At 43.9% G+C, this 23,442-nt stretch overlaps 2 protein-coding genes across 2 annotated transcripts in view; one reads left to right on the forward strand and one right to left on the reverse strand.

The window, feature by feature from the left end:
- METTL15 (methyltransferase like 15) overlaps nucleotides 1–91 on the reverse strand; it is a 231,835-nt gene extending 231,744 nt beyond the window's left edge. The window contains exon 1 of the mRNA XM_006022929.1: nucleotides 34–91. The gene's annotated coding sequence lies outside the window, so the exon portion shown is untranslated. The remainder of the gene's footprint in view (nucleotides 1–33) is intronic.
- The window catches only part of KIF18A (kinesin family member 18A), an 83,440-nt gene continuing 60,060 nt past the window's right edge, over nucleotides 63–23,442 (forward strand). Inside the window, exons 1-6 of the mRNA XM_006022926.2 lie at nucleotides 63–178; nucleotides 6,523–6,875; nucleotides 7,672–7,829; nucleotides 9,679–9,783; nucleotides 14,420–14,530; nucleotides 21,310–21,507. Coding sequence (XP_006022988.1) covers nucleotides 6,542–6,875; nucleotides 7,672–7,829; nucleotides 9,679–9,783; nucleotides 14,420–14,530; nucleotides 21,310–21,507 — 906 coding nt within the window. The 5' untranslated portion in view covers nucleotides 63–178; nucleotides 6,523–6,541. The remainder of the gene's footprint in view (nucleotides 179–6,522; nucleotides 6,876–7,671; nucleotides 7,830–9,678; nucleotides 9,784–14,419; nucleotides 14,531–21,309; nucleotides 21,508–23,442) is intronic.

Consider the following 23,442-nt stretch of genomic DNA (forward strand, 5'->3'; position numbering starts at 1 on the left):
GCGTCCGGGGGCGGAGGTGAGCGGGGACCCTACCCCCATCGTCCGCCGGCTCCGGGCCGCTCTCGCCCTATCTCGCCCCCTTCGGTTGGAGCCTTCTCGGGAGCTTCCCCAGCGCCGCTGGCTGAGCTTTGTTACGGGGTGGGGCTGGCCCCCGGGGTTCACGCTCGGGGCGGGGCTGGTAAGTGCGAGGCCGCGGCTAGGTTTTGCCTTGAGGTTTTTTGTTTGTTTGTTTGTTTGTTCTTGGCGTTGTACGGGTTGCAGCTGGCGCTGACCCCCCTGCCCCGGGCCCCTTTGGGATAGGACGGGTTAGAAATCCCTCCTGTTCTTAACCTGGTTATTATCACTCGGGATGTGAGGTGGCGAAGGGACTGCTGTGCCGCTACAAGTGAGTGAGGGGCGCGCAACACAACGTTGGCCGGGGTGGCAGCTGTCACCGGTGGGCACCTGCACAGCTACCAGGCACTTGCTTTGATGTGTGCTAATTAGTGCACCAGCTCAGTTAATCCAGCTGGATTAATCAAGTCATCTGGAGTGCTCTAATTAGCGCTCTCCAGCGGCCTGGGTGTCCCGTGTATTCAGCATCCCCGTGCTTCACCCTGGTGGCAGAGGCACTTTAACTAAAGCTCGTCCCGTGCTTTGACTAAAGCTGAGTACTCAAGACACTGCTGATGGAGCCACTCTAATTAAAGCACCCCCACCCTGGAGCACGTTTAAAAACACCCAGTATTCCCAAATGTAGATGAGCCGGCCCCATGGAGATTGAGCGCCATGCAGGCAGGAGTGAGACCCAGAAACATGACTGCAATGCTGGCACTGACTGCTGCAAGGGGAAAGGGAGGATGAGGATGGACTGTACCTGTTGGGAGCAAGGAATACTGGGTTGCTTGGTTGCTAGGCCTGGAGATCCCAAGAGATCTTTTCTGTCTGGGCCTGAGGCTCTTAGGAGAGTAGGGGTTTGACTAGGGCCAGTGGGATGCTCTCCTCCTCTGCCTTCCCACTGGAAAATGCAGCTTGTAAGTGCCCCACTTCAGAGTTTGAGTTGTGTGCCCCTATAGGTGTCATATGTTATAATACCCTTGTGGTAGGAGCGTATGCAGGTTGCTCTATATGACAGAGGCATATGCAGGTCGGATGGATGAGCATAGTTTTGCTGGATCAGGTCATGCTGCAGCTACCGTGCAGGGCTGGCCCAGTTGGATGCCCGCTGCATGTATCCCCCAATGCCAGCCCCCTGTGCCACGTGCAACATATGCGAGATGCTCTGCACAGGCTGCTTGGGTGCCCCACCACCAGATCAGCGCTGTGCACTGACCCTGAGGAATGGTCCGAATTGAACTCCAGGCTGTCCATGTACGCTGGCGCCAGTGTGCATGGCTGGTCCAGTGGCGTGCCCCATGCAGCATGCACCTCATAGACTACATGCAGAACAAACCCCAGTGCAGGAATGTGTTTGCTGTGCACAAGACTGCACTGGACACATGCATTGGACCAGGCCCCAGCATACAGGACCAATAGAGGCGCTATACCGATACATTGGCACCAATATAAGGAAAATTGACAGTATTGGCAATTGGCTTTTTTTGGCTGATGTGGCCAACAATGTAGCCTAGGAGGGCATAGGGGGCATGCGCCCCTGGATCTGTGCCCCGGGGGACAGCGGGCTGCCGCCGGGGTCTACACTGGGCTCTTCCTGGTGGGGGCTGGGGCAGGCAGCAGCAGTGCTGGGAGGCGGGCTACAGCTAATTTTGGGGTGGTTGCAGCCCTCCACATAGCCCTGCTCCCGGTGTCACTGCTGCCCAGTCCCAGTCTGCAGCTACAGCCCACCCTCGCCCATGCAGATCCGGGAGCACATGCCCCCCCCCCACTCCACCCCCATGCCCCAGGGTTCCTGCAGCGGCAGGAGCCACCCCACTCTCCCCGTGGTCCCCTCACTCTGTTCCGGCTCTGCAGCACCAGTCCTGCTCCATCCCTTGCCACGGGGCCTTGATCTGCTTCCCCACCATGCCCTTTCCCTCCTCCCTCACCCCTTGCCCCATAACAAACTTACCAGCCAGGCACTGCTCTCCAAGCTGCCTGGCTGCATATCGGGAATCAGATCAGTATCGACTGATATGGCTTGTTAAAAATTGGCCATCGGTATTGGCCCAAAAAATCTCTTATCATTGCACCCCTAAGGACCAGACCAGTGTGGGCGCCACATTAAACAGAGCCCAGACCTACTCCCTGTGCCACATGCAGTGCTCATGGCACTGCATCCAGCCCATGCACCAGACCAGATCTGCATGCTAGTCCAATACCCCGAGACTAGATCATCAGGCTCCACAGGCTGGATCTGGCCTACAGGCCATATGCTTGACACCCCTGCTTTATAATAGATGGACTGTACATTGTAAAGAGAGACAATAAAAATATTTACCTTGGTCAGCAGCGGAGCGATCATCATTAAAGCTTTATTGGAACAGAAGGGACACTATTAGGTGGATGTTTACCAGTTCGTATTGCATACAACTTAAAAGTTAGTAAAAAATTTTTTTTTTTTTCCAAATTTCCACGATTAGTTTATTTGACAACATCTGTAGCCACCCTGTTCCCCAACCAATGTATTTGTTCCTTTAAGGAAAGACCTGCATGAACAAAAATAAAATGCCCTTATTTTGAAGGGGCTCTACAAGGAACTTTAGAGGTATGGGGGTCTTCCAGCATGTGCCTGCATGTGAGAGATTCATAGCAGGGCCAGGTATCCTCTGAGAGCATCAAGGGGTGAAATAGCATCTTCAAAATCTCAGCTTTCAATCTTCCTTATAAGCCCATTCCAGCTAATTTTTTACAGTTTCTAACATCAACAATAAACTGTTGAAATCTGTGGTCAACTCTAGAGTATATCTTGACCCGCTAGTGCATTTCTCTTTATTCTTAATATTAAAGGCATCATTAAGCATGCTGGCTAATTCATAGAAGTGCAGAACACACTCAGTTCTTCATAGCTCCTTATATTTTTATGGAAAATTTAACATGATACTCAAAGTGCTGGTAGGCCCTGTTAACTGTTCAAGTGAAAGTCAGTTTCACCACTCTCCATAGCAGCCCTGAAATTGAGAGATTTTAGTCAATTTTATTTATATTAGTAGACTTAAAATTGATAACTCTTAAGTAGCAGTATTTTTCAGTGTGTTTTCACTTTCTAGCCCTGGTAGTTGAAATCAACTACTAGGTTTAACTGCCTGCTGTACTTATTGGGGAAAAATAGATTTTTGTCAAATAAGCCCACTCTGTAGCTTAGACCAATGCAACCTTTATCTCTGTCAATGAAACATCCCAGGTTGGTACTTGCTTAAGTAATAAGTGCAATAAATTATATTAAGTTTTCTTTACTGTAATTCAGCCAGTGAGTTGGTAGCAATAGACAATTGTCACCTTATGTTTGGTGTAGCCTGGAACTTTAACAGGGCTAGAGAGCATAGGACTAAAAGGAGGTGTAGTGCAAGTGAGAGAACTGCTTGTCGTAGTTTTACCTGATTGCTGCACGTTCTTCTGAGAGTTTGTGAAAGTTGCCTTCTCTCTTTTCATGTTAACTTCATGTTATCTTAGGGTAGAAATGGATGTTGTCAAATGAAATGGATCAGCTGTGCTGGGATACATCAGCACAGCTGATCTGCTTGATTGGGTGAAACATGTCACCTGTTGTCCTGCCTGTTGATGCTATGGGTCAATGAGTGATGTGTTCTGCCAGGCCTGGAGGGCCCAACTCCTGCATACCCTGGTAATTCCAATGCAAGATCAGGCCCTGGGAGCATCTGCCCAGTTTTTGCCCTGCTTGCAGCCCTCCTTCCCCCCCACCCCGTCCCCGCACAGATCTGGGGACCCCCCCCCATGCTCTCCCAGGGTGTGTGCAAGTGGCAGGAGCTGCCCCCTCCCTTTGTCCCTCACCCCGCCCCAGCTAGGCAACGCCTGCTCCAGCCCCTGCCCCACTCCCTTCATCACCGCAGGGACCTTGATCTGCCTCCCCGCACCCATTCCGTCCTCCCTCCCCATCTACCACAACAGACTTACCAGTGGCACACAGCTGTATCAGAAATCAGATTGGTATCAGCCGATATGCCTTCTTAAAAATTGGCTACTGGTATCAGCCCCCAAAATCTCTATCGGAGCACCTCTACTTCAGGCATTGGGAGACGCAGCGTAAGTTAGCAAACTGATAGCCCAGGTTGTTGCCTTCTGCATTCAATCCTAGCATGAATAACAGTCAATTTCGCTTCTCCTCAAGCAGGGTCTAGTTTCTGGCAAGTAGGGAAGAAGAGGTACCTGAGAGGGGGGGGAAAAAGAACAAAAGACAGAACAAATACACAACAGCAAACCTACCCTGATAGTAGTGTCATAAACAAAAGGTTCTTAATGCTTTTAGTTCCATATTGAGAGAAAATCTAAGCGTTAAATTTAAAAAAAATGGAAAAAAAAATTCACCAACTAGTAACTGATTATCAAAAAGAATACCTGCAGAAATTGATTTATCCCCAGGTTTATTAATCATTAGCTTTACATCTCAGCTTTTAAGTAACTGACCAGTTCTTCACAGAAAATGTTACATATGTACCAGTCAGTCAGCAGTGACACATTAGGATGTGTTGCCTTTGTGTATAGGCATAATTCGCATAACACAATGTTGGGTAATGAAGCAGAAGAACCTTCAATGAAGCTTAAATTGGAGGTGTCTTACAGTGTTTAGTTGGGTTAAAATACAAATAAAGCTACATAAATAAGTGGGAGAGTTTGAGAATTAAAATCACTGTACTTTTTGGGATTAAATGTGTGCGGGCCGGGAGCGACCCGAGCCCTTTTCCATGCTGCATGCGGGCTGTGGCCAGCAGCCCGGGCACGCCGGGTCAGAGAGGGAAGGCCGTTGAGCTGGAATTAGGCACAAACGCGTAGTGGTAGTTTTAAAAGATTGTTTACTTACACCGAGATGGCAGTGGTGCAGGCTGAAAACTTGCTTAAGTTGCAGTTACAGACAGGAAAGAAGAGAGGCGGACAAGAGTTCTAGACTCGTGAACTCTAGCCCAATCCGGCTGAAGGCTCTGAACACGCGAGCCTGTCGTCTCAACCGAAGAAAATACTCGTCCGAAAGAGCTCTGAATAAACTCACACGAAGTTTGCTAGGCTCCATGGGTCCTTCTGCTCGCTCATTCACACGAAGTTTGCTAGGCTTCGTGGGTCCAGTTCTTTTGCGCGCAGGAAGGGATACATCTGGACTGCGCTCGGCGACGGAGCGAGGCTAGAGGTTGATCAGACCTCCGTTGCCTGCTTGAAATGCACTGGGTCCGTAAGGATCCGCAGCGCTTAGAGATCTTCACACAGCATGAAGTCTCCTCCTCCCTTGTTCGTGGAGTCCTCCAACTTGGGCAGAAACCACTCAAGCCTCTTATACAGCTAGCAAGCCAATCACTAGCCGCCACGAGTGAATAATTTAGAACTGGCCAATAATGGGACTAAAATTAGCATACAAATGGCGGGAACTCTTTGCAATGAGCATTTCTGTGCTGCAACAAAGAAATGCACCCTGCAAAGAAAGCTTCAAATTGGCAGGAAATTCTCCCTTGCACCGGGGAGCTCTTTTGCAGCAGAAAACTCCACTGTGCAAGGAAGCTGTAATTTAGCGGGAACAATTTAGCAGTGCCGAAGCACACACAAACAAAAATCACACCCTTTGGGTTGTGACAAAATGTACAGTAACATGAATATTTTTTTAGGAAATCAAATACTTTCATGACCTGCAAATTAGCGATGCAACTAAAGCCTGCCACGTGTCCCCCTGGCTCCTTCCCCCACCATGCCTGTGCCTACTATCTATGTCCTCCCCACCACCACTTGCCTGCCCCATGCCCACTCGCCACCTGATTCTCCTTCTGCCTATACTTTCTACCATTTACCTACTGCAGCAGCAGCTCTGGCTCTTGGCTGTCAGTGGTGGTGGGCACAGCTCAGATAGCAGCATCAGCTCCAGGTCTAGTCATAGCTAGAATTGGAGCTGAAGAGAAGTGTGGAGGGGAGCAATCTTCCCACACACTGAATCCTGCCTCATGAGCCACCCTGGCCTGGGGCAAGCAGCAGATTTACTCTGGTTTCAACCCAAGGTCCGACTAAGACAAGGTATTTTCTTTCCCCATGTTGACTGGGCAAAAGAACATCATCTTGGATTTGAGTAAATATGATAATACATTTTATGTACTATACTTAAACAATTGAACAATACAGTCTGCAAATGAGAGAGGATTTTGCCTTGTATTCCATGGCAAAAGTCTAACATCTCATATTAAAAGTATGAGAAATAGACGGTTAGTGAATTTTCCCAAATGTCCTAAGTAAGGAAACTCTCAGTTTGAAAAATAAGCTCATGCATTTTATAAATGCTACCATCTCAAGTGTGAGCCAGTTGTAAAATGGTTTGTTCCAAATGCTAAAGTTTTTGTGTGCTTTCTCTCTCTTTCTTTCTTTACAATTGCATTACTTTATCTGCACTCTTTGCAGTAAGATTTAGGAAACCACCATGTCTGCTTCTGCCACTACAGAGGAGAATGTTTGCAATCATGTGAAAGTGGTGGTTCGTGTCCGTCCAGAAAATGAAAAAGAGAAAGATGGCAAGTTTAGCAAAGTGGTCCATGTTGTAGACCAGCATATATTGGTCTTTGATCCAAAAGAAGAAGAATTCAGCTTCTTTCATGGGAAGAAAATACTTCATAGAGATATTAACAAGAGGAAAAATAAGGATCTCAAATTTGTGTTTGATGCTGTTTTTAGTGAAAATTCATCTCAAATGGAAGTCTTTGAGCATACTACCAAAACTGTGCTGGATGGTTTTTTAAATGGATATAACTGTACAGGTAACTTTTCAGTTTTACTCCTTCAGTTCACAAAACCAATTCCTCTAAGTGTCTCATGTAAGAACCACCTGTTGTAACTGTTGGCAAAGTAACTGTTACAAAGTAACTGTTGGCAGGTGCTAAGAGAAAGTGATTTATTTTTTTTAACATGTAACAACTAACAATAAAGTTTTAAAGTGAGATGCTTGTTTTTATTTGTATTTTTTTCTTTATGCATACAGCCCCTTTTCTGTAAAAGAATGAATATTGGGATTATAAAAGATTTCAGAATTTCATCTAGAGCACTAGGTACAAATATTGATACCTGTGTTCAACAAAGATTAATTCAAATTGGAATGGGTACAAAGAAGAAATTTGGCTGGTTGGAGATCAGAGTGCCTACCTCATGAGAAGCGACTGAAAGAGGTTGCCTTATTTAGTATAGCAGAACAAATGTTGAGAGGAGATATGATTGATCTATCTTAATACCACAGAAAGGGAAAAGGGCTGTTTATTCTGAATGACATGATGACACAAGAACAAATTATTGTAAATTATCTATAAATAAATTTAGGATAAAAATTAGAAGTAGATTTTTCACTATCAGTGTACTGGAGTTCTGGAACAGCCTTCCACATTGACTAGCATAGACAAAAAAAAACACCCTAATTTTAAGATCGTGCTTGATCATTTTTTTTAAAATGCATATATAATGAAGTCACATCTTATAGCAAGGGACTAGACTTGAGGATCCAGCGGGTCATTTTCAGTCCTAACTGATGGAGTAATATGGTACTAAAATGTTTTTACAATTCAGTGCTTGCATATGGTGCAACTGGAGCAGGAAAAACCTACACGATGCTGGGTTCACCTAAAGATCCTGGAGTGATGTATTTAACTCTGATGGAGCTTTATAATTGCATGGATCAAATAAAAGAAGACAAGTTGTGCACTCTTGCTGTTTCATACTTTGAGGTGAGCTTACACTTACATTGTGCATATTGGACTTAATAAAGGGTGTTTTCCTATATTTGGAAACTAGTGAAGCCTTTCTTGGGCAGCCATTCACAGGTCTGAGAGAATGTGGATGCTTGAGGGAAAATGTTGTAATAGGAATGGAGTAGAACTATACTTTAAAAAGCTGGTGCTGTTTATAAGTTAACGCTTACAGGAGTCTGCTTTAAACCTTTGCAAATTAATTACATTGCCCTGTAAAACACACAGATAGTGTGTACAAAATATCTTTCAAGCAGCTGGTATATTTCAGTGTTGCACAGTACACAAAAGTCTATAAATGGTTTGAAATTGCCTGACTGAAACTGATTCTACTTTTTTCGCTCTGTCACCTATGAGATTTTCCTGTTTTGTTTGGGGTTTTTGCAGTAGGCCTTAAAACAGCTATTTGAAAAAATATGGGACCATTTCAACTGAAACTGCTCTGCCTGTGGATTAGAAAATGAGTCTGTCTGTCTGTATTTGCACACATTAGGCCTGTTAAGAGACTGGCCTCAAGTGGAGTGTGCTGGGGCCAGGACACCTTCCTTTCCACTGCCCTCCTGGGCCTAGGGCTTAGACCAGCAGAGAATGCAGGAACTTCCAACTTCAGCCTGAGCCCCTTGACCTGGAGGTAGCCATGGCATGAATCAGAGTTGGGGGCAGGGTTTGCAGTCACCCAAGACAGAGTTGCACTTCCTGTACTCCTTTCAAAATCCTGAATTTACCTATGCCTATCTCTTACCTATGCCTATCTAGGGATTTGCCTAATTTACAGCAAGCAAAAGGGACTTTTGCTGAATGTGGGCCACTCGCAACGCCCGCAATTTTGTGGTGAGCCTGCCACTTGCTGCTGATTGGCCAAGGGGCCCTGACGGCCATGCTGCTGATTGGCTGAGAGGGCTGTCTGTTGTACTGTCCTGCCCCTCAGTGCTGAATGGCAACCGGCAGCCATCTCAGCCAGTCGACTGAGGGGGGGAAATCATCTTGGCTGCTTCCCTTCAGGCCGGCGGCTTCACCCTCCTCCCCGCCCTCGCCTTGCGGGCTGCAAGGCTGGACCGCAGGGAGCAAGAGAACCGCTAGCTCCCACTGGGGAGCCAGTATTTTTTACTTTGTCAGGTTTTGTGTGGTTTGTTTGGTTTTGTTTTTGGGTTTTTTCATGGATTTTTGAAAACAATGCCCAATTTTGTAGTTTCTGCAAAATCATGACTTAAGTAAGTCCCTATGTATCACTGTGAGCAGCAGGAGGAGCAACAGTATCCAAGTGAAATGAATGTGTGAACTTCCAGCTCCTCTAAGTAGGATCTTTATTCCGTGTAGTTATGTGTTGTTACATTCTACTTAAAGTTATTCACTGAAGAAAAAGAACTGCACTTATTCTGCACTGCACAAGCTTTTATTCTTTCCAACAGCCTCCATCCTTTCACAAAGCCATTGCAATATTGTCACTTTTGATTTCTTGGCACTTTTTTCCAAAGTGCTAGCGCATATGGATTACAGTTATCAATATGTTTGAACTACAGATTCTGAAGCCTGTTGTAAGACTCAGATCTAGTTGTAAGAGCACATATATGCAACTAACACTTGTGAGATAATCCTAATACCTATGTAAATTGATAAGTATTAAAGACTGGATGAACTGAATGTTAAATTCCAGAGGAAGATGGTCTTTGGCTGCAACTTTGCCAAATTTAATTAGATTTTAAGGCATGTTAAGCTAACACATAAGCACTCATGTGAAAATGGTACAAAATTATTTTGTCTAATCAGGTTTAATCTTGCTAAATAGGGGATATTTGATTTTTAAGGGTTATTTAAATGTCTTTTGAAGGTCTACAATGAACAGATCCGTGACTTGCTAGTAAATTCAGGACCTCTGGCTGTCCGTGAAGATGCTCAAAGAGGGGTATTAGTTCAAGGATTAACATTACATCAGGTATGTAGATAACATGTTTACTTTCCTTACACCTGTCATCTGAAGATCTTCCAACTCTAACTTCACAAAACCCTTACGATAGCAGTGAAGGAACATCTCTTTCTACAAACTTGGAAAATAAAATAGAGACTAAAAGCTAGATCCAGCACAGAGTTTAGGTGCCTACAAATTGGATTCTATAGCTCTAACTTTTAGATGCATGGCCCTCAGAATAGTATCTGAATTCCAAATTTGGGCTTGGGGTCCCTACATGATTCATAGAGAGAGTGAAGTGAGTCAGGGAGTGGATCCAAAAAAAACACTTTAAGGTGTGATGAGATCTTACCTGCAATCCCAGTGATCTTGCCTGTTGCCATACCATGCATGCATAGCAGGATGTGCAATTCTGAGACTGAGAATTAGATCCCACTCATGCCTTACTTGTTAATGCAAGGGGAGCCCAGGACCATGATCCCAGACTCCTCTGCACCAGCAAGTTAAAAGCAGATACCTGTGACAACTGATTGTCAGCTGGGAACCGGGACTGAACTGGTGTCTGGAACTGGCTGATTGTCAAAACCCCTAGCACACAGTTTTATAGGCTTTGAAGCATGGGGACCATGCTTCAGGTTGCCGCTGTCTATCCTGAAGTCCCTCTTCACTGGGATGAGTGTTTTAAAAAAAAAAAAAAATGTGCTGCCCAGCTGGGTGGCATACCTGGTTTTGTAGGTCCTGGAGCATGGGAGCCTGGGATCAGTCTGGGGCCAGTGCTGAGATGAGTAAAAACTGTGTGATGCCCAACGGGGCTGCACATGTGGTTTTTACAGATCCCAGTATACAGGGACCTCCTAAAAAATGTAGGCACAGCTGGGCATCTCGGGATAAGTGCACAGGGACCTCAGGGTCAGGAAGACACTCCTTGATCCCAGGGTCCCCATTCACTGAGAATATCAGCGTTGCTCCGGCTGGTTTCTGGAGCTCAGTAAGCCTTAGCAGGAGCTACCTACCCTGCTGCTGTAGACAAAGTTGGTGTCTGAGCATGCACAGAAACAGAAATAAAGAAAAACCTACTGGGAAATATTCAGGTCAAACCTCTAGAGAAGTTAGTCAGCTGGTGAGCAAAGGATTTTTGGATTGTAGTTTTGGACTAGGATGTGCAGATTGCCCACCCTATTTTTGTCTTACAATGAGGAATTTTAGGATATGATTTTCTTTGGTATATTATTGAATTGTTGTTGTTCTTTCGCCAGTTAATTCATCAGTAGACCTCTTTACGGTGCAAGCTAGCCCAGGTCCTTTTGGGGTTGGCTGTATCAGCCTCTTGTCAGCTCAGATCAAATGTTGAACTTCATCTACTTTAGTGAGTTTCAGAATGTTGTAGCACCTTTCATAATTCCCAGCACAGTCGTTTTGAAGCAGTCGTTTTCTGGGGAAACTTGAAAGAGGTTCTGGGATATTTCAGCCAGAATATCCCAGGAAAAGCTGATCAGAAACCCACCTGAATTGCATTGGTCATTCGTTGGGATAGGAATGGGAAACACTAACCCAATGAAGTTCTTGCACCGATGATTTCTTGTTACATTGACAAAGCAGTGGAAGAGACTCACTAGTTGTTTTCTTGAAGTCTAGCTTAACAGCAACTGAAAAACTCGTGTATGAATGCAAGGTGATACCATTGCTGAGGAACAAATTGCTACTCCAATAACTTTGCTACTCAAATAGCTACTCAAATAACTTTGTGGTATAAACAGGGCAACAGACACTGAAGAGTACAGACTCCAACTATCCTGCTTTAACCAGCAGGTTACAATTATTATAGACAACATGAGTAGCAAAACCTGTAAGTATGATTTCCTGGTGGTCCCCAGTACAAGATACTGTTTTCAGTTACTTACAAGTTGTGCCAAACTTCAAGCTTTAGGGCTAAAATTTCCCATTTGAGCGTATGCTTTGGAAGAATTCAGCAAAAACAAAAAAACTATACGGCCATTTCTCAGAACCACTTCAGGAGAGAAATAACGCTAAACTTTTACAACTGTTGCACTGAGAATTCTAGAATATCAGGGCTTTGAAGAAGGCTTATGAAATTTGGCTGGGGAGGGTTGCCTAGGTTCCAGGCATATGCTTTCTGTTATCCCAATAACAATCTGAAAATTTGGCTGAATTCTCAATTCACACATGGTAAGAATCTGGGACATAGACAAGGACAGTTCAGAGCAGCCAAGGGCTGAAGGTATTGAGTTCTTTTCCAGCCTCCCTGACTGAAAAACAGCCATTAGAATAAACTTTCCTCAGTCTTGAATATGGCCAAGATTGTTCCTATTATAGCATGTGTTTGCTGTTTATATCTGTAAAACTGTCAGACAAAGTGTGCATCTCAGATTTTTCTTTTGGGGTGAACCTGACAGAAAATGACAACCAATTGTTGCTCTGTTAACGGAAGGTCTGGACAGTGTCTCTACTTTTTCACCATGTGGAGCCATACTGATTCTCACATAGAAGATAGAAAATTACACCCAAAAAAGCTTTAAAAAATAGAAAAGTATGTATGCCATGTCAGTTTCTTAAAAATTAGTAAATGTCAGAAATAAGTTTGTCTCTGTATCCTGAATTTGCTTCTTCCTCTCGTACTGAGATAAAAAGCTGGAATAGAAGTAACTTCATGGGTCAGATCTACAGATCCAGCAACAACTGCAGTAGATCCACATTGACACAGCAGTGCAGGTCTACTGCCAATGACCATGTCAATCACAGTTCCTGGATTCTGAATTCTGTGGCAGGCCTTTCCTCCCAGTTTCAAGTAGCCCACCAGACAGGACAGTTCCATGAGCTGTATCTGGCCCACAGGCCATATATTGACACCCCTGCTTTAAATAACTTCCCTGGCTTCACATACAAATTTTGTGGCTGAGGCCAAAATAGTTCAGTTCTCCAGGGGTGATAACTGCGTATTCTACAAACCATACCCTCTCTTCTCGCAACCCCATCTCTGTTTCATTCATTGCAAACTACTTCAGCAACAAATGAGGCAATGGTCCTACAGTGAGTAGCCTCGTTTATTTCATTTCCTGCGTATCATCTCTCCTGTGCAATGAATGAGGCCTGGGCCCTGTGGAAAAAAAATTGTATGTGATCATTTAACTGGTGCAGGGGTGGACAATTATTTGGGCCCACAGGCCACAGGATTTTTGCAGAGCTGTCACAGGTCAAGTCAGCATCCCCCCTCCTCTACACAACAGCTTACCAGAACTCCCTAAGTGGGATGGGGCTGCGGGTGGGCAGGGAACTGGTGCCTTGGATCAGCAGCTACTCCAGATGAGCAGTGGGCAGTAGGGGCAGCTCGGCTGGTGCCCCTGCTGCCACCAGCACCTCCTCCAGGCCGCCCCAAGGCCCAGTACCTGGCAGGGAGGTGGCAGTGGGGAGGAGCCGCTGGGCAGCCCTGCTGTGGGCTCTGGGCGGCCTCAGCGAGAAGGGCTCTGGCAGCAGTGAAGGGGAGGGAGCCTTACTGGCAGGCCCTCTTTCCTGGTCCCCAGGAGCAGCTTCTGGCTAGCCACTGTCTCTGCACCTGAGCAACCCCGATGAAGCTGGGCAGCAACATGAAGTCGAGCAGTAGCTCCAGCCCCTCTTCAGGGTAGAAAGGTACCTCCATCTTCATAGCCGCCCACCTGCCACTGCAACTTATCGTGGTTGCGGCAGGTAGGTCTAGAGTGGGCACTCAGCCTGGGGCTTGGGCCCTGTCCACAAGGGTCCCAGCCAAGGATCTTGGTGTCGTGATAGCGCAGGGCCAGGGTCTGGAGCAGAGCAATGATCTGCTCTCTGCATGTCTCTGCCCACAGAACTAGGTCTCTGCCTTGTTTCAGCCCCAGCCCCTCTCTGTCACTAGTCCAAGATCCCGGGGTCTCCCCAGCCCTGCCCACCTGTCTTGCTCCTGGATGCTGCTCCCTGCTGCCCTACAGCCCCATTCTAGCCACCTGGCTGAGTGCCTTGCCTGTGTGGGTCCTGTCCCCAGCAGTGGGTGTAGGATGGCCAGGCTGGGGTGCCCAGGCAGTGGGGCCGAGTCCAGCAACAGCAGCTAGAAGGAGCCACCACCACTAAGGCTACTAGGACATAGAGTCCAGCCGGAACGCCGTCCCAACCCTGCTGTGTGCCCAGGGGTGGCAGGACTGGCCCAAGGGGAGTGGAATACACCACTGCCTGGGCTGCCCCTACTGAGGGACCCACCGCAGGCCCAACAAAATCTCTTGGATGACTAGATTCGGCCCACAGGCCATATTTTGCCCAACCCTGAATTACAGTGTATCATATGCATACATACATGGGGCTGAACTATTGTTGCACAAGTCTTCATTTAGATGCCTCGAACTTCCAAGAACTTGGTTTTGCAGCTCTAATATTTTTTATACCTTGTTTTCTATTCACTTAGAAATTATTTTACTGCAGAAATCCAAATACATACTCTGTATGCACTTTAATTTTTAGTTTAAAAAAAAAAGTTTCAAAACAAGAAACTTGTACCTTGCTTACTGAGTTCTGAGTGTGTTTTCTATTTTTAATAGCTTTTTTTATTTTTCAGATGATTCTCTAACAAACATTGCATATCAACTATGTGTAAATCTCATATTATGAATTTCTTCCATGTTCTTTCAATACTTTGTAGCCTAAATCTGCAGGGGAAATCCTTCAACTGTTGGATCATGGAAACCAAAACAGAACACAGCACCCCACTGATGTAAATGCCTCCTCTTCTCGGTCCCATGCTGTCTTTCAGGTAAGATGATATAGCATTTACAGGCTGATATGAATTTTAGATAAACTCCTGTCTTTTTTAACTAAGCTTCAAAATGGCTATGGGACTGTGGCAATTTAGTCTTAATAACTTAAGTGGGAGGAAAGAAATCCCATCCATTTTTACTATTGTCATCCTCTAATCTCTTGCCTGTATAAATGTTCAAAAGTAGTTATCTATGGGAAAAGCTCAAGTCAAGCATCAAAAGTGACAGTCCAGTTTCAATACTGTATGTTATCATTAATCCTCAAAGGAAGATCTTCGCAGAAAAGATATTTCAGGTCCTAGCTGCACTATATAACTCAACAAATCTATTGCTTTTTTGTACGGTCTTGAAAATATCATTGCTCTCTAGGGGTATTTACAGACATGCTCTGGGAGGCATGGGGAGGTGCTTTAATTAGTGCAGATCTGAGAGCCACGCTAATTAAAAGCGCCTGGAGTATCACATGTATCAACATCCCCATCTTGGAAAATGGTGATGGAGCACTTTGAACTAAAGCTCATCGAACAAGCTTTAGCTTAAAGCTCCCCACTGCCATTTTTCAGCATTGGGATGCTCATACATGTGATGCTGGAGTGCAGTAATTGTCACACTCCAGCAGACTCAATTAATCTGACTCAATTAAGACTAATTACAACACATCCGAGCGTTATTATGTGTGTGTATTTACCTTTCTGTTTATAAATTACTAAAACGTATATGTACTCTTTCACACCCTTCCTAAGGATAATCGCCTAAAAAACGTTAATTATAACTTTGAAACTACCAAGCTTGCCTAATATTGTATTGGCATTCATTCATTGTTACTAATGAATTGTATGAAACAATGCATTTTTAGAAATGGAAAATTTCCCACGGAAAAATAAAGCACTGGAAAATTTTCCGCCCCACATCTTTGGTCACTAAACTGTAAACAGTGAGCAGTAAATGGTATAATCATTGTTTAACTGTTCACATCCCTAATTCAGAGAAATCTAGATGTTATGTGATCACTAAGTATGTCAAGCAAACTTGTTTTTATTTTGGATCTAAATACTAATCTTCTCTTCCCACTGCTTTTCGATTATTTAGGGTTATTGTCTCTTTGGTAATTTATTGTCTCTCTCTACTTCTGTGAAAATTTGTTTAGTCAATTATTACCACTTAAAATAGCATCCTATCAGTCTTTCTCTCTTATTATCTTAATATCGTCCCAATCTCAGCTAAGAGGATCTATTTTAATTTTGTTTCTTGCCTCACTTTCAACTTTTTTAAAGTTTGCTTGAAATACATTTTAAAAAATACAGTTGCATTGCAATATTCCCGAATATTCTTCAACATACGTCCTGCCATGGACTGATTTATGTTCCAAGGTATGCACTCTTAAAATTGGCGTGATGCTTTCAGAAGCTGATGTGTGACAAAATAGATATCAATACCAATAGAAACTCCAGAACCCTATAAAATATGAATAATTTATACATTTGTTTTATTGAAGCAAGGGAAATAAGAGTAAGTTACTGCATTTGAATAACTCTTACAACCGTGATTAAAACTTCACACGTGCAGTAGAACCTGGATACTTTGAAGGGCTAGGTTGCTTACATCCCTGCAAAGATGACGAGTTTCAAGATAACTTGGGGGGCAGTGTATAGAGCTGCAGCAAACATCCACAGGGAACTTTCGAGGTGATCTAGCTATTTGCTCTAGCTGTTAACTCCAAAAGTGTTGCTTCTTCACTGAGCTAAAGAACAATATTCATTGCATACAGCTGATCAGAAAAGCTGACATGCCATCTTTTACCTAGGCAACCTCCAAATTACGCAGGATAGAGTGTAATCAAGCTACTCAGTAGAACCTATGTATGATTGATGCTGTTTAGCAACACTTTTGGCATTAAATGTTTTATGTTTAAAATTGCCAGAAGTAGAATACACATTTGTCTTTGAGATAAATAGCAAAGCAAATCTTTATAATGTATATTTTTTTTTCCTTTCTGAGAAATGTTTTTGGAGTTCTTCTCATGTCCCTGTTGTGCAACGTAGCACTGGAGCATACAAAACGCACTGTGTACCTTAACCACTTTGCATTTCTATACAAAAGTGATAGTCAGATAGCCAAATTCAGCAAGGCGTGCTAAGTACAAACATTCGAAAAGCCAAAGGCAGAAGCACTCTAAGTATTGTGCTTTACTCAAAGTGCACTAAATTAGCTTGAGACTGAACAGAACAAATGTACTGTTTGGGGGAGGGGAGTGGGGGTTGGAGCCTGTGAGGCCAGCAGCCTGGAGGTGCTCCAACATGCCTTCCAGGAGGCTGCAGGAGAACGCCAAGCCCACCTAAGCAGTTGGCCTCCCTGATTGCCCAGTGTGGCTCCTCTTCAGAACCCTGCTCCCCCTGCCAAAGGGAAGGCAGCCCTGCTGCTGTGCAGACCCCTGCACCATCCCTTGGCCACAGTTCCTAGTGCAGGAAGCCAGCAAGCTTATGGGAGAGAGCGCAGCAGAGGGGCTCCTTTCCCCCAGCTGCAGCTCAGGACTGTGCTGCTTTTTGCTGCACTGGGGACTGTGGCTGGAGGAGGGGGAAGGAGCCACTCTACTGCACAGACCTGGTCTGGCCAACACCAAGGCCTGAGCCAGCAAGCTGGTGGGGCTTCTTTCTCCCACCCTGGCTATAGTTCCCCACGCAACAAAAAGCAGTGCAGCTCTGAGCTGCAGCTCCTGGCTGCAGCTGGGGAAAAGGAACCCGCCACCATGCAGACCTGACCTGGCCTGATTTCCCTACCTGACCTAAGACAGCAAGCTGGGCCAGGTAAGCACAGCAGGCGAGCTCTATTCCTCTGTCAGCCTGCCCTGGCTGTCAGTGACAGCCCAAGGGTGAGGCCTAGTCCAGCTCTCATGCAGAGCAGAAGAGCTTTGGCAGAAGCTAGAGCACTGCCCTGTGAGGAGGGATGAGCAGGGTGTCATAATGCTGCATGGGATGCTGGCAGAGTACAACCTACCGTGACTCACAATGGGATGTTAGATGAAATGCTCTAACTTAAAGTGCTTTAGTCTGATACCCCATCCATCCAGGGCTAACTTAGAGCTGGATCCACCTCTTGTAAAGCACTCTATGTGTCATGAATGGCTGTTTGGTTAGGGCTGTAGCGTGGTTTCTGCATGCTTAACACATAAGTGAACTTCTGTACCGAGCCTTTGAGATCCATGAACATTAGATTGGATGTTAGAATTCCTTATGAGGGAAGCGACCTTATACCAACATTTATTCTTTGTTTAATCAGCTTCAAAGAAGCATATTTGTTAAGTACCCAGGACTCTATCTTAATTTATAGTTTACTGAGATATGGTGACAGAGTGACTCATCTGATTGTCTAAAGATGCCGTCAACATATTTCTATACTTATCAAAAACTTTTTTCCACTTTTATTACAACCACCCTCATCCAATTATCCCTTGCATATGAGAGAGCTTAAAAATTTGTTCAGGTTTACTTTGTCTTTTTAGAAGATCTTTTCAATATAGTCACCAGTTCATTGGCTTTTTGTTCTGAATTTTTTTATTAGTTACATGAACTATTTTTAAAAAGAATGTGGGGGGAGATTAATTCCATCTTATTCATTTTAGGGCCATGGCTATTTAAGCATCTTTTCATAGAGTGCATTCATAGCAAAAATAAGCCAAGCTAATTGCATGCTTGGGACTGTACCTAATTGGGTGGTTGTGTATAAGCATCCTGGTTCAGAAGTTCTTAATTGTACCTATATTTCTTATCTCATACACTTCTATATGTAATAGTATGAGTATTCATTACCCTTTTTAGACCAACAAGTATGATCATTATAAGCTGTAATTTATTGGTTCAATTTGTTTGAGTAGGTAGATTCTGGACCCTCAATCTAATTGCTATGGGGGGGGTGTGTGTGTGTGTGTGTGTGTGTGTGTGTGTGTGTGTGTGTGTGTGTGTGTATATATCAGAATTTACAGTATAGGAAACCCTCACTATTTGCAGGTTTGGCATTCGCAGTTTCAAGTATTTGCAAATGCCGAACCTGCTTCTTAAATACGCTTAAAGGAGCTCCTTGGGAGCTCCGCACTTGCTGCCGCTGGGCTCCTGCCGCCATCGCCAGAGCAGCCATGTCCCCCGCCCCACCTGCCGGGGGCGCTGAGTTCATGAACACAGTGCCTTATTTGCGGATTTCGCCATTCACAGGGGATGTGTTCTCGTATCCCCCGCAAGTGGCTAGAGTTGCCTGTAGTTGAGAATGCCCCTCCACTGTCAGTTTTGCAATGTTGATTTTATTGGTAAAGATATGCCACATGAACTAAACATGTTTGCAGTGAAGGGATTTTGCACTTACTCTTTACCTAAATGGGCTAGTTTAAGCTTTATTTGTACTAAGAATTCACTGATAATTGTTTTTTCTGCTGTTGCTAACACTAGTTGAGCTCCCACATAGTTAGTAATGCTGGTAGAGCTAGCATAGACAAGGAGTCTTGTCTGCTTATGTTTGAAGGTTGTTGGTCTTGTGGGAAATTCTCACAAAAATTACCCATTTTGCACCATAAGAAATTCGTTATCTCCATGCCATATCTATCCTTATCAGTATTTTGCTATCTCAGACGCATTTTTATAATCATTCAGATCTGCATATTACAAACAAACCTAGAATCAGATTTAGATATCACTCATCTGCTACTCTCTCCTGAATTAAAGTTGGGAAATGAGGAAGTGACCATGCCACTTTTCAATTCCTTCTCTTTCTCATTTTTAATTTTCTGTGTTTTCAAGGGCTGTTCTGATCTATAGGCAATAGTCAGATCTTATTGAGGGTGTAGGATGTGATTGGGATGGTATTTCTAAGTCATAAAAATCATTTAAACCTGGAGTAGGAGGACTGCCTCAATCTTTTTGATAGGGAAGGCTCTTTGAGGCTAGTAAGACAAGTTCAACATTGTTTAACTCCAGTATCAGCTTTGGAAGTGAATGTATCAAGTCATTTTTATGCTCTGAATAAGCTACATTAAAGTTGTCCAACCTGTCCAGATCAAATGAGTCTGATACCAAAGATCCAGCACCACTGACAGAGGAACCACTTGCAAAAATGTCTAGATCAGGAGATTTCAGAGCCAAGGTGCACATTGTAATGACTTTGGGGGATACCTATTCTGTAAATTAATGTGGTACATGAATTTTTTGTGTTGATGAGTCAACACCAGTAACTCTGTACTGCAAAAATAATAAAGAAGTTTTCAAATTTATATTAAAACAACCAGATAGAGTGCCCAAGAAATCCAAATACAAAGAGCTTTTCAGTAAATGTCTGGCTTAGAAAAGCAGCCATGACAAATATTTTAGTACCCTTGGCAATGTCTGCAGTTTGGCACTCAGGAAGGTGTGCATTGTTCTAGTTCTTGGAGTAGTGTGTGAAAAAGTATGATGCATCTATTTTCCCACTAATGTATGGTCCTTGAAGTTGTCATGCTTAAAAAATACTGTTTCTAGAAAGCTTTCCTATTCAAGTGACATCTTTCACCCAGTCTCTGTTGGGCTGGTTCTAGATATACACACATCTCCAGTACTATAGAACATCTTAGTCAGTGTTTCTGGTTGTGTAAGAAGCTTCACTGAAAGAGGAGTAAGCTACTCATTGATCCTTTCTCCTCTCCTTAGTTATCAGAAATCTCAGATGGTAGATTAGAGTATTCCCTTCCTTCAGTTCTTTCTTCAGCAATGTGTGGTGCATCTGTTCAAATATTTGTCAGATTATTCTGTAAAATAAACCTGGTGTAAAAACGGCTTTCCTTGCAGCCATAACTTAAACCTACACTGACTTGATGAGACACTATCCTTTTAATTGATCGTGTATATGTACTGGGCATTGTAGAGCAAATGTGGTATTTTAATTTTAAATTTTCTGTCTGAAGTAGTCTCTTGCATGTTTTTCCCTCCAGGCTCCTAGCTTTCCAAAGAAGGGCAGGGCATTTAGTACTCATTGAACTCTCTCAAATGGAAATATGCAGGGGTACCTCAAAGAGGAAGAGAAGGTACGGACCAGTAACTGTAATTCTCAGTGTTGACTCGGTATATTCCTGCTCCCTACTTTTCTCAGAAACCTGGGAGAAGAATTCCTGAGTTAATGGAAGAAACTGAAGGCATTTGGGTCCCTCCCCCTCTTGTACCTTCAGAGCCCTGTATAAGGGAAAGGGGTAAGGAGGAGCTAGTGGCCCTAATGGACACGGTTCTCTAGAAGATTCCCAAAGTTTTGTGGCAGTGGTGCCTTGATTCTACAAGTATGAACGCAGAGGCAATACTCCTGAACTACAGTTACTGGCAAGTAATTTCTCTTTATGGAAGAATGAGAAGGCAGTCCATACCCATGGACTAAAAGATGTACAGTCTTTTTTGGAAGAGACTTAGTATGTAACACACATCTTAAAGGCAGACAAGAAGCCTTTTTAGTCACAAAGCTACAAATCTGATTTGAAAGTGCAGTGTTTCTTTAGCAGGATAAGCTTGACTTGTCTCCTAAAGTATAGCAAAGAATTTTTTTGAAAATTTAAGTGCTCCTTCCCACTCTTCCAAATAACTTTTGTATGTATAGAGAGAGAAGCAAGTCAAGGAAGAGGACTGTGAACAGCTATCAAACCCTAGAAATTTCAACCTCTAAATAAGAACTATTGCTTGGAAATAAGGAGGGACTTGCTGGGTTGCATGTTTTGGGAGAGAAGGTCTTGTTGATTTTTGTTTTGTTTTACCCTTCACTTTTTTTTTCTTTATAGATTTATTTAAGGCAGCAAGATAAAACTGCAAGTATCAGTCAAAATGTTCATATTGCCAAAATGTCCCTCATCGACTTGGCAGGGTCTGAGCGTGCCAGTACCACAAATGCCAAAGGAGCCCGTTTTAGAGAAGGAGCAAACATTAACCGTTCCCTGCTGGCTCTTGGAAATGTCATTAATGCTTTGGCAGATCCAAAGGTAGGTACTCTTTCCTTTTCCCCCTCAATACCTATACCTCATGCAAGTTTTTTATTTCAAATACTATTTGGTGTGAGTTGGTGTCATCTTTTCTTCGTATACTGTTCAGTATTATACCACATCTGATTACAGTATCAAATTGTATTCGTAACATAAGAATTGCCATTTACTGGGTCAGCTGTAGGTCCATCTTGCCCATTATCCTGCATCACAGCGGCAGAGAGTGGATGCTAAGAGGCAGAGTGAACTGGGTGGATTTGACCAGGGTTTTTTTCAACTTTTCCTCTCTCACTTGCAGCCTCCAGGGTTTAAGGTCTAGGACATTCTAATTTAGAGGCTGTATCTCTAACTCCCATGCTTAATAGCTACTGATGCCCCTTTTCCTCCAATAATTTGCCCACTCCCTTTTTGAATCTGGCTAAACCATCAGCTTCTACAACATCTGTTGGCAATGAGTTCCACACTTTTAATTATATGCTGTGTGAAAAAGAACTTCATTGTGTTAGTTTTAAACTTACTACCCACTCATCTCATTTTAAGCCAATTTCTAATCCATAAATGGACATTCCCTGTCCATTCCATGATTACCTACCTTACTTAATAGCCTCTGATGTGGGACCTTGTCAAAGGCTTTTTGGAAGTCCAAATATACTATGTCAGTTGGATCACCCTGATCTATCTGCTTATTTGACACCCTCAAAGAACTCTAGTAGGTTGGTGAGACATGATTTCCCTTTGACAAAGCCGTGATTCCTCCCCAGCAAGTCGTATTTATCCAAGTGCTGAACAAGTCTCCTTTATTATTGTTTCTGCCAACTTTCCAGGAACAAGAGTTAGGCTTTCTAGCCTGTAGTTTCCTGCATCCCCTCTAGAGCCTTTTTTTACATATTGAAATCCCATTGACAACCCTCCAGTCTTCTGGTACTGAGCCTGTTTTTAGTGATAGCTTGCGTACTACAGTTAAGAGCTCAGCAGTTTCCAATCTGAGCTCCTTCAGGACCATAGGGTGAATGCAATCAGGTCCCAGCAACTGGCTACTATTTAGTTTATCAAGTTCCTCTACAACCTCGTCCGTTGAAACCACAGTTTGGGTCACCTCCACTGACTTGTGCCTAGAGAGGAGTGGATCTGGTGAGGAAATCTCCCTAATGTCTATAGTGAAGACCGATGCAAAGAATGCATTTCATTTCTTGGCAATGGCTCTATCATTCTTTAGCGCATATTTTACATCCTGATCATCCAAAGGCCCAACAAACTCCCTGCCAGATCTTTGGCTTCTATGTACTTAAAGAAATTTTTATTGTTACCTTTTGCATCTCCAGTAAGTTTCTCCTCGAGTTCTTTCTTAGCTTGTCTTATTACAGTTTTACATTTGATTTGCCAAAGTTTATGCTTTTTTTTTTTTTTTTTCTTCCTCTCATTAGGATTTGACTTCCATTTTTTGAAAGAAGCTTTTTTTTTTTCTTTCTTCTTACCTCTGCAACTCCGCCATTAAATCACGCTGGTTTTCTTTTAGTTCACTTTCCTTTTTTTTTTTTTTTTAATTGCTATGTGCATTTGCTCTGTGCCTACAGTATGGTATTCTTAAGCAGCCCCTTGCAATTTGCACACTCTTTGCCTCCTTAGGGGAGACCCTTTTAACTTCTGTCTAAATAGCTTCCTCGTTTTGGTGTAGTCTCCCTTTTAAAGTTAAAAACGATAGTGACAGACTTTCTTCTCATCTCCCTCCTATGTGGATGTCAAACCCAACTGCATTGTGGTCACTATTGCACCATGGCTCAGTAATACTTACCCTTTGTACCAGTGCTGGCAGCGGTAGGGGGAGAGGCTGCTTTTCCCCCACACTGAGCAGCAACTTCTGCCTGGCTGCTACCACTGCACAATGTGGGTGCGTGAGTCTGGAGCAGGCTGGGGCTGAGGCTGTGTGCGCCAGGT

The sequence above is a fragment of the Alligator sinensis genome, unplaced genomic scaffold, assembly GCF_000455745.1.
Source record: "Alligator sinensis unplaced genomic scaffold, ASM45574v1 scaffold165_1, whole genome shotgun sequence".
Lineage (NCBI taxonomy): Eukaryota > Metazoa > Chordata > Crocodylia > Alligatoridae > Alligator > Alligator sinensis.